This window comes from Microtus ochrogaster, chromosome 2 (assembly GCF_000317375.1).
Source record: "Microtus ochrogaster isolate Prairie Vole_2 chromosome 2, MicOch1.0, whole genome shotgun sequence".
Taxonomy (NCBI): Eukaryota; Metazoa; Chordata; class Mammalia; order Rodentia; family Cricetidae; genus Microtus; species Microtus ochrogaster.
This window is the reverse complement of record NC_022010.1, coordinates 69,630,973-69,642,465: the sequence shown is the minus strand read 5'-3', so window position 1 is coordinate 69,642,465 and position 11,493 is coordinate 69,630,973. Positions and strand designations below refer to the sequence as shown.

At 45.0% G+C, this 11,493-nt stretch overlaps 1 protein-coding gene across 3 annotated transcripts in view; it reads left to right on the top strand.

Moving 5' to 3' along the window:
- Ttc3 (tetratricopeptide repeat domain 3) overlaps nucleotides 1-11,493 on the top strand; it is a 101,880-nt gene that overhangs the window by 81,834 nt on the left and 8,553 nt on the right. For all 3 annotated transcript variants that reach the window (XM_013352631.2, XM_013352630.2, XM_026786485.1), the window contains exons 36-41: nucleotides 3,080-3,219; nucleotides 3,935-4,003; nucleotides 5,649-5,745; nucleotides 7,290-7,390; nucleotides 7,903-7,993; nucleotides 8,599-8,700. In XM_013352631.2, coding sequence (XP_013208085.2) covers nucleotides 3,080-3,219; nucleotides 3,935-4,003; nucleotides 5,649-5,745; nucleotides 7,290-7,390; nucleotides 7,903-7,993; nucleotides 8,599-8,700 — 600 coding nt within the window. The remainder of the gene's footprint in view (nucleotides 1-3,079; nucleotides 3,220-3,934; nucleotides 4,004-5,648; nucleotides 5,746-7,289; nucleotides 7,391-7,902; nucleotides 7,994-8,598; nucleotides 8,701-11,493) is intronic.

The window sequence follows — 11,493 nt, the reverse complement described above, 5'->3', positions numbered from 1 at the left end:
ACTGCCGAGTGTGAGCGCCCGTGTTCTTGTAGCTTGCACACTGCCGAGTGTGAGCGCCCGTGTTCTTGTAGCTTGCACACTGCCGAGTGTGAGTGCCTGTGTTCTTGTAGCTTGCACGCTGCTTTTGAGACAAGGACTGTCTCATTTATCTGTAATTCCTTGTCCCTGGTTAACTCTTCAGTGTTTTAGATCCCAGGACGAATTCCTAAGGCAGTGGCAATTGTGAGTCCTAGAGTCAGGTTTGCTTCTATCCTAATAGTTCTGCTTAGAACAATTCAGAGAGCACTTGGTTACTTAATTTCACTAAAGTTTTGTTTGCTTATCTGAAATATCTGGAGAGTAATTGCTTATTTCCTGGGTTTACTTTAACACGTGTAAAACTCTGATACCCAGTGAAGGCTCAGGAAGTCGTGGTTCCACTACTGCCCTTCATCTTCTTCTTCCTAATAAATGTCAGAGGAACTGTTGGAGTCCTTGCTGTATTACGGTCCGCTGGAGTACCTGGTTTAGATTCTCTTAGCTGAGATTTTCCGTCCGTCACAAACAGTGACTGTTAGGGAAAGCCCGGCGCTTTAGTGGAGCGGTGAGATCACAGATGTGAGAAAATGCTGTGCTTCCTATCCATAAAGGGAACAGAGATACTGACCCATTTAAGAAAACTGTTTGAGGGGGGAAAAAGTCTGAATTAACAGCTGGAATAATACATTAAATAGTAGAAAATTAGCTTAATGTGACTTTAAGTAGGAAACTCTTTATCAGGATTGAAGTGGTTGGTCAAAGGGGACTTTGGTAACGCTCCCCAGGTCTGATTGCACAGATAGTGCTGGAGAAGCAAAGGATGAGAAGAGGTTGTTGTTCTCCTGTGTGTCTGGGAAAAATAAAATGGTAGAAACCAAATTTATATCTGGTCAGCACATGACACATGGGATATAAGACTGAGTGGATGAGAGGTTTGGTAAAATGGTCGTACAGATGCGCTGTTGCACTGTGATCTCCGTGACTCTGGCACATGGACACTCAGGTTTTCATTTGGTGCGTGACACTTGTGACAGAGACCTCCGGCTTCACAAACTGGTGGTCAGACTGGGTACTGTATTCCAACAGTGCCTGCTGTGTGCACAGATGATTTTTACTCCGGGCACACAGTGTGCCTAGGAGGGGGACTCTGACAAGCAGAGCTTGGCTGCTGCTGTCGTCCGAGCAGGGCTCACTGTGTCTACTCACCTAGTGTGTGTTGGAGCATAGGACAGCTGCCCTGTACAGGCTCCTCTAGTGCACTTTTCCATTTGTGTGGCTTTGGATGTGTTGTCCATGATTGTGCTCAAGAACATGATAAGTCCAGTTACTCCCTCCCTCATGTCGGGCTCATCCAGTTTCTAGACTTTCTTGGTCAGTTGTTTACCCTCTTAAATTGCAAATCTGAGTTTCTTTGGTTGTCTTTACACAAGAGTAGGTGGGAGTTAATGTGATCATTTCCGTATTAATTATGAAGCAGCTTTGTCGTTAAAGGGCAGTGAGTACAAACAGCACGTGAACTCAGGTCATATTTTTGTTGGCAGAACTGTGTGCACGCGCGCGTGCGCGCGCGTGTGTGTGTGTGTGTGTGTGTGTGTGTGTGTGTGTGTATACAAACATGATTAGAATTCCTTATCCTTTTGTTACCCGATCTCCTGGAGGTACCTTTGCCAAGTGGGTTCTCATGACCTAGCATAACCTTGTGGTTGCACATAATCTCCTTTCTGAAAGCTAGGTCCAGGTGAGATCCTTGTATCTGAGTATAAACAAAGGTAGGTGGCTTCCAGCTGCACAGCAGGCATGATCTTGGAAATAGAAGTGAACCATGTAGAATACAGGAGTTTGTCAGCGTAGTAGGCTTGGGGCTATCTGTGTCACGGAATGACGTGGCATGTTTGGAATCAGCAAGGTTTTATTAGCAGAGGAAATGTGGACACCCTCACCCCTGCCTGAGGGGACACCAAGACCTTTTGTGCTTCTGCACTTGGGAGGAGCTATGCATCACATCCATCTAGAGCTCTCTCCTCTGAAGCACCACTCCGCTGCTGCAGGACCTGACTACTTAGCATCAAAACCTTTGTCTAAGGCTGAAGAGGGGAAAATGGCCTCCTGGCCCCTATCATTTTTGACTTGAAGTCCATTACTTCCTATTATATCTGTAGGTTTGTTATAGGGTGTGTTGTGCATTCCGAGGGAGAAGCCCCGAGTTACTGTAGCTGAGTCCTTGATCTCAGCTGTTCTGAACCTAAGAGGAAGTTTAGGACCGGAATGTCGATTAAGAGCTAAGAGATTAAACAGGAATACAGGATTTCATTAAGCAGCTGTTGATAGTCGTAGAATTTGAGGCTAAACATAATTTAACATATTTTTAGTTGTTAAATACTGCTTGGATTCCCTGGTGCACTTCTTTCCTTAGAAACAGTAAAATAGACAGTGTTTCCTCCACAGAGGTATCCTGCCCGGTACTTGCACACAGACACTGAAAGCTTCTCCCGTTTTTCTCAGTTCAGCTGTTTCAGAAAGCAGCAACTGCGTAAGGGAGCTGAGCCATAGGTCTGGGAGTGACATTAAATCTTACTCTCCAGGGGAAGGGAATTAGCGCTGCCTCACGAGTTTCTGTACCGTATTGCCTGGACTTCGGACAGGTTTTCAATCCAAAGGCCTGGACTTCGGACAGTTTTCAATCCAAATGATCAACCAGAGCTATCGCAGTGGTATTTCTAAAATCAAACAAAAACTATTGGACTTGCCAGCTAAACCATGTGCAGATTACTTCCAGGTTAGATAGCTATGTAGGCTGAAGGCCAAAGTGTGAATCCCATGTGCACACAATGTTCTTCAAAGGACTTCCTATGACCGATGCTCTCCGTGGCTGAAGTATGGCTGTGCTGTGTTAGCTGAATCCTGGGGCCCAGAGTGCCAGTGAAGCCACCAGGGTGCCAGCGCCCTACACATGAGATGTTGAGTAGGCTGAGACACTGTCACCGCTCTGGGCGCTTGGGGTCCTTCCTTCCCCAAGACATGGATTGCCATGATCATTCAAGTCTTTTCAAAATGTTTTTAGATCTCAGAGACAGAATTAGACTGGTTCCTCCAAGATCTGGACAGAGAAATTAAAAAATGGCAACAAGAGAAGAAAGAAACCCAAGAAAGATTGAAGGCCCTGAAGAAAAAAGTGAAAAGGCTTGTAAACACCAGCGAAGCGTAAGTAACGGCTGCAGCATGGCGTTACTGTTCTGTTGTTGCTTTTTGGTTTTTTGATACAGGGTTCTCTATCCCTGGTTGTCCTGGAACTCACTCTGTAGACCAGGCTGGCTTCAAACTCACAGAGATCCACTTGCCTCTGCTTCCCGAGTGCTGGGATTAAAGGTGTGAGCCACCACCACCTGGCTGGCATTGCTGTTTTTAATATCCTGGGGTTTCTGTTTCTTGTCACATTCTTTGTACTTAATCTCAAATACATATATCAAGTAAAAACCGTTTAAGATACTATTTTCACAATTGTGCATCCTTTAAGAAACTTCCATTGAAAAGTTTTTTACTTGAAGCTTTGTCTGAGCTGGCATGTTTCAGTTATGTAAAAGTGAGAGTCAGCAAGGGCCCAGCGTGAGCGTTTTTACTGCATGTGCCATGCTGGCTGCCTGATATACTGATTTTTTTTTTTAGATGATTTCACCTCACCGTGTGGCCCGGGCTATCCTCAAACTTGAGATTTCCCTCTCTGTATTCCCGTAGTGTGGGACTCCAAGCGTGTGCCCTTGTGAAAACAGTCACTAAACCTTTCTCCAAGCAGCACAGTTGATGCAGTAAAGCTGGGCAGCCTGGGGTTCACGGGGAGCGTTATGGGTGTGGATGCAGGTCACTGGGTTGTCGTGGAACAGCCTGAGAGGTAATTAGGGTTGTGTGCCTGCTTCTGTAGGTCTGCCCAGAAGACCGATGGATTAGATACGGAGTGCGGATCACATCTGGACCAGTCCGTGGAAATCAGGCAAATCAAGTTTTCATTATTCTTGACGTCTTTCACTACAATCTCAGTAGACTCTAAGTATATCATTGCCTGTCTGCCTCTCTTAAATAATTCTCAAGGCTTGAATATGTATATATTCAGGTTTCTACTTTTATTTCCCATTGTCAGTATAAACACTGCCTAGATTTATTGCTATTATTTACTCCTTTCATTTCCTTGCTTTGAAGTAGGGTCTCACTCTATCTCTGACTGACCTAGAACTCCTGTCCCTGCCTCCCAAGTGCTGGGATTATGGGTGTGTGTCACCATACCCCCCCCCCTTTAATTAACTTGAAATTGAAAGTGTATTTGAAGCATTCTTCTGAGGTGGAGTGTGGCTCAGTAGCGGAAACACTTCCCTGCCATGCATGGCTGGGTTCCATTCCCACCAGTAGAAAACACCGTTTGTGCCACCTGAGTCTCGGGACTCAGTATATCGCTCTGTAGTATATTGCTCTGTTATTGCAGGTTTGTTTCATAATTGTCATTGTGAACCCGTAGAGTTTCCTCTTCATCTTTATTAGTGGACACTGTGTTGTCATGTACACAACCAGGTCTCACCGATAGCAGCTGTATTTTCCTTTGCTTGTCCGTCCCCATCATCTTCGGTGGCCTTCTCTGTTACAGCGTATGGCCATGATGGGACGGGAAATCACAACAAGCAGGAGTCCAGCCTCACTGAGGCAGCTGCAGTGCTTTCTTTCGTAGAGCCCACAGACTTTAGTTTTTGTGTGTGCATGTAGGTCATGAAACAAGAGGGAACCATGAGAGAAGAAAGAGATCTTACAGTTTGAAGAGTAAAATATATTTGATGTGAAAACAAGAGAGTGATGGTGGGGGAGATAGAACAGTAGGAGGAAGCCAGACGCCAGGGTAAGGAGCAGGACATAGGATTCTGAAAATGACACAGTGAAACAAAGTACCTGGCTAATTTTAAAAACCATGGCCCTGAACAGCTTCTTACTGATCACCTTGTTCCTATTTTTATAACCATTCGATATTGAAATTTCTTACTTGAAATATAAAGGGTGTTTGAGAACAATTACCAGTTTATCTAAATTGTATCCTCGAAAGTCAGGAAGCAGGAGCTGGGGAACTGGCTGTCAGCAAGCACGTGCTGTGTGAGGGCCTGAGATGTATCCCAACGTCTGTGCATAACCATGGGTGTGGTGATCCGTGTTCCTGTCACACCGGGCTGTGGAGGTGGACACAGGAGGATCTCTGGAGCTCACCGGCCAGCTCTTGTACCAGATATCAGATATCAGAGAGAGTTCCTGTCCCAAATAAAGCAAAGTGGATGTATCCTGAAGACTCACGCTCAAAGTTATTAACCCTGACCACCACAGACCCCTACCTTTACCTGTGCCTGATGCATGCTCGCACAAGCGCACAGTGAAGCCAGTAAACTGGCACAGTGCCCTCGTGTGTTCCTCTGCACTTCTTCTAGATACTTCTTTTTGATTTATCTTCCTCTGATCGCTTACAAAATGCAGAGGGCACAGTGAGTCTAAACTGTACGATGACACACAAGGCAGAAGATAGTCTGGAGAATGTGATGTGATTTCAAACTGGCCTGGCATTTGACCTCAGCGTGATCTCACGGGTGGCTTTGTTTTCCCTCTCATAGTGCTGCGCTCACAGAGGAGAAGACAGCAGTGGAGGAGTCCATCAGGAAAGCGAGAGAGCTTTACGAGGAGAGCCACCAGAGAGCAGTAGCTGCCGAGGTGAGCCCAGCACAGTCAGCAAGGGGAGGGCCTCTGCGCGTCTGTCTCTTTACCTGTAGAGTAATGCTATGATGGGGGCTGGGAGATAGGACAGGCCGTCATCCGCAGTCTAATTCCCAGATCAAATAGTTGTTACTTTTCTTTGCCTAAGAATTTTTAGTTTTATTCTTTCTTTTCCGCATCAGGACCTGTGCTTGCCAGGCACACACACTGCTGTAGTTTATCCTGAAGTTTCTGAGTTGTTCCCGTAAATACACCTCAGTTTATAACTGCCTTCTTATTCACCATAATAATCTAGTCATTTCTCATGCCTTTCATGGAATCTTCTTCATATTTAATCAAGTGACACACACCATGAGGCATGTCAGTATTTACCAGTCCTTCAAAAGCAAATCAAAGGAACCGCCCCCAAGCTGTCAGATAGCTCTCTGTAGGTAAGGTGCTTGTCAGTGCTGAGCCACGAGGATCTGAATCCCATCCCTAGAATCCTTTTTCATTTTATTTTTTATTGTTGTTGTTGTTGTCTTTTTAAGCTGACATTGGGAAGGCAGAGACAGATGGATCCCTGGGGCTCTTTGGCAAGCCAGCTTCTCCTACTTAGCAAGTTTCAGGCTGATAAAAGACCTTGTCTTAAATACACAAGGAAACAGAAAGGTGGAGTGAACCCGAGAAATGACACTAGAGTGTCCTCTGACCTCCATATGTGCGTACATGTGTGTAGACACACACACACCAGAAACTACTTAATGAAATAACTTACAAGTCAGCCACCACTGCTGTGTTGGTGACTCGTGATTCTGATCTCAGATACACCAAGAGCAGCAATGGAGAATCACAAGTTCAAGGCCAGTCTATCCTTAAAAGAAAAATACAAAAGAAAGAAATATATGTATGTATTTGGGCGTTTACATGTTTGTGTATTCTTCAGTCCCCCTAGAGAAGTACACATTAATTTTTGTATACTAGTTGAAAACTGAAACAAAGGAAAATGGAAATAAACTGTAACACTGGCTTTATTTCGTTGTTATTGTTGTTTCTAAAATGTGATTTTGGATATTTGAGAAACAAGTTCTTTTTATTGTCACATGTGTCTGTGGTTTTTCTGGGGAAATGAGAAAAGGATTGAGTTGGACTGTCTGGAAACAGCAGACTTCTAGTTACTTGTCATTCAGGCTCCTGCTTCTAGGCGAAGCTGAGGAACGAGCCAGCGTGTGTGCTACGCCAGCGTCTGGCAGCAGGCTTTCCTGGAGGCCCTGTCCAGATTGGTGACACCTGGATTAAAATGAGGCCGTTCCACGCCTGCACTGATTCTCACACAGCAGCCAGTTACCTGTGGGGAGAGCTGAGCACACACCCTCGGTGTGGGGGCCAAGGAGGCGCCTGGTCACCTGATGAAATTACAGCATTATTGTGTTCTTATGTGTCTGCCGTTGTACTTTATTTAAAGAGAAATTGGAAAGTTCTTAATGTTTACTTGTAAACTTTTCGAGTAGTTTCAGATTGTCATTTGTGAGACATTTATGTATCCTCTATTGTACTGTCAGGTGTCTGTCCTTGAAAACTGGAAGGAGCGAGAAGTGTATAAATTACAGAGTTTGGCCGCACAAGCGGAAGCCTATCTTAAGAACCTCAAGCTGATGAGCAGGTACTGTGGCTCCTAGGTGCTCTTCCCATCCACTTGGGAAATACAGTTAGAAACACTTGAAGAAAAACAATTACTCAAAATGCTTGACCCAAAATGCTTTTCCTACAGTATATTTTGATCATGTTTCCCCTCCCCCAAGTCTTCCCAGAACCTCCCTGTGCCCAACTGTCTGTCCTTTTTCTGTGTCTCTTAAAAATAAGTTAATTAAATAAAGGCAAGAGAACAGTATGACGGATGGGGGGGGGGACAAAGCAAAAAGCGATTTTGTGCTGGCCAGCTCCCCTGGGGAAAACTGATTTCCCTGTGACCTTGGGTGTCAGTTGCAGAGAGCTTGACTAAGGGTCTCTGCTTCCCCAATGCAGACACTAAAGTATGCACCTCCACACCTGCTTCAAACTGTACAATTTCAAAGCAGACCTTCTATTGTATGTTTGTTTTGTTTGCCCTTAAATGCTTTCATTTTCCCAGTCTGTAAAATGGGTGGTAAGTAGCTGTCTGCTTCAATCTTGCAGTGATTCTGTGTTGTGCCCCGAGACGGAGGCCGATATACACTCCTGGGAGTCCTTCCTTTCTACCGTGAGAGAGGAAGTGGAGAGCACAGAGGTGAGCCATCCTACCAACATCATTGTGGTGGTTTGGATGCTCAGGAGACTACCGTTGTATTTTAAACATTCCTTTTTAAAAAATTTTTTTTCAGTGCTTTTTTTGTTGAAATTACTAGGAATTTTTCATGAAATTAGTGATATTTTCTTAATTCTTATAGCATTTGCTTAGCACACATAATGCCCTGGGTTCATGTCTGAGCATGAAGAAAAGGAACAGAAGGAATTACAGTGCTCAGATGCCCAGGTCCTTCCCTGCTCGCTCTCCTGAGCAGGGGGGAATTACAGGAGGCACCCAGTGCTCAGATGCCCAGGTCCTTCCCTGCTTGCTCTCTGAGAACCAGCTCTCCTGCTTTGGTGATCTCCAGGCCGAGGAGCCTGCCCGCCAAGGGTCAGATCATACCAAGCTCTTCAGCCTTACCACCTCCAGCCTCTCAGTAAATGGTTTGACTTCCTTAAGATAATTATCTTAGAGTTTTATTCACACCTGTATTTCTTGGGAAACTTGGTCATATGAATTATCTGACAAGAAAAAATATTAATTGAAACAGTTGTTTTCTTTTGGAATTGGTTGCAAAAACTTCACATTTTCCCTTCTACCCACAGTCTCAGTTTGAAGATCAAATTAAGGCCATTAAAAATGGCTCCCGGCTCAGCGAACTTTCCAAAGTGCAGACTTGTGGGCTTTCCTTTCCTGCCTGTACGATGGTGAGTAGAGAAGGACACAACCAGTCTCTATTCTCACTGTCCACTATAGTTCGTTTTCACTGTTTTCTGAACATGGGAATAGACCGGCCCTAAGGTTCCATGTTGGTGCTCCTGTAGCCTCTGTAGCACAAGTAGTAAAAACTTAGAGACAGATATTGGGGTTCAGACTGAAGATCAGAAAAGCAAAGCAGCCAGTTGCTGGCTCTGTCCTCTGCCAAGGACGGGCAACTGTAGGCTGAGCCCTGAACCTTTGTCTCTCCTGTCTCATATCCCCTCTCGTGCTGGGATTAAAGGTGGGAGCCACCACCACCTGAGTCATTTTCTGTATTCATCTTGTGTAGCCAGGGTGGCCTTGAACTCACAGAGACCCATCTGCCTCTGTCTATCAAATCCTGGCATTAAAGGTACGGGTGCTATCACTGCCTGGCCTCTAGTGACTTAGTTTTACCCTCTGATCTTCCAGCAAGCTTCATTTATTAAAACATAAATATCACTATAAACTTTTAAGCTTTAAGCGTTTTATCATAAGTGGATCAATGTTTCTGCAGCTAGACGTGAGAGCAGGGCTAAGACACACTGCGATCCCTGTTCCTGGCCCTCTCATGGCCCTTAGTATCTGTTTTCATTCTTGATGCAGGGTGTGTGTGGGTGTGCTCACTCGCGTGTACATGTGACAGACAGACATTAGTGAGCCACGTGCATGTCAACCAGCACTCTAAGTAGCAGGTGTGTGTAACTCCTAGACACTTGGAGGCATGAAGGTCCTCATCAGATACAAAGCAAACAGTACTGCACACATGACAGGAAGGAGTTTGCTGGTCTAGCCTGTCCTACTTGATTGCTCTTTGAGGTGTGTCCTGAATTTCACAAACAGAAGTGCTTGCTAAATTTTATCTTTGACTTTAAAGTGCTTTGTAGAATGGCAATAATATTATTTTGTGGACTTTATAGAAAGGCTAACCATAGCTGTCAGTTTATTGGGTTTTGAGGTACCTGTTTCTGGGATTTAGACACAGATGCGACTAGGAATTCCAGGCCTCTGTCGGGTTTCAGAATGTTTAGCATGTCCTTGCAGTCCTGGTTGCTGCTTTCCCAGTGCCTGCCTTGCACCTTCCTGCTACCAGCATGTCTAGCTGGACTGTTCTCCAGGCTCAGATCTGTCCTAGTGCCCTGCCTCTGGCCTTTCTCTGGAAGGCTCAGTGGTACCTCCCTCTCTTCCTCCTCGTTACCTTTATAATGCACAGTGGATCACCTTAGCCTAGAGACCTCAGTGCCTAACAGCCTATCGCTCCTGCAGAGGACCTGGGTTTGACTCCCAGCACCTGCATTGTGACTCACGCATCTGCAAGCCAAGCATTCATGTACATAAAATAAAATTTTAATGTCTTAAGAATACAAGGTGTGGCATCATGATGACCTACACTTCTCTCTCCGCATCGACTTCAGTAAGAAGTAAGTTCTTAGTTATGCTGAAGGGTCTCATCTTTGTTTTCTCCAAATTTCTACAGCAGATACAGAAGAAGAAAAAATGACTCTTGGAATATTTTACTATTAGCTAATTTCATTTTTAAAATTTTAAAACAATTCAGGTATTTTTTCATATTCAAAGTTCTGAGACCTCTAAGTGTATCAGGAACTTGTATAAAAGTATCCTTAGGGACTGGAGAGATGGCTCAAAGGTTAAAAACACTGGCTGCTCTTCAAGAGGTTCTGAGTTCAATTCCCAGCAGCCTGGCTCACAACCATGTATGATGAGATCTGGTGCCCTCTTCTGGTGTGCAGGAATACATGGAGACAGAACACTGTACACATAATTGTAGTAATAGGAGCGGCGGGGCTGCGTCCCCAGCACCCCAGCTGCCTGGCTAGCTTATGCCCCGAAATAACAACACACAAATTATATTCATTTAAACACTGCTTGGCCCTTTAGCTCTAGCCCTTACTGGCTAATTCTGATATCCCGATCAACCCATCTCTAATAATCTGTGAGCACCGGTCTTACCGGGAAGATTCTAGCCTACGTCCATCCTGGGTCGGAGCTTCATCGCGTGTGCCTCAGAGAGCAGAGCTATCCTCGCGTCTGTCCAGGAGCTGGGAGCATGGCGTCTCTGTCTGAGGCGTCTTACCTCACTTCCTCTTCCTCCCAGCATTCTGCTCTGTTTACTCCACCCACCTATGTTCTAAGCTATGAGCCCAAGCAGTTTGTTTATTACTCAACCAATGAAATCAACAGATTGATATATGACACTCCCACATCACATAATAAATAAATCTTTTTTAAAAAAAGAGTACCCTTAAAAACTATTTCGTTAATCCCAACGCTCAGGAGGCGGAGGCAGGAGGATCTGTGTGTTTAAGGCAAGCCTGGTTTACAGAACAAGTTCCAGGACAGCCAGAGTTACAAAGAGAAAGCCTGTCTGGAAAAACCAAAACCAAACAAAAGAACATTTATTTCGTACCTCATGTCTTCGCTGGGTATTTAGTGGTGAAGATTAAATGTGGAATGGGCTCTCAGAGTACTGTGGGCTTTGGAAAAGGCAGACCTTAAACTCACAACTACAAAATAAACATACTGATCTTTGTCCCCTGAATGCTCTAGTAACATAAATCCACATCTAGGGTAGGAAAGGGGTGAGAGGGTAGTGTTTGGGGAGGGGTGGGGTGCTATAGGTCATTGGGAAGGCTGAGGTTTAGGTTTCAAGTCAGGGGAAAGATGAATGGAGGAAGGAGTTGATGGGCCTACAAGGCTGAGTGAGCTCTACGTGGCTCAGCACCCTCAGCAGTGTGTGCAGG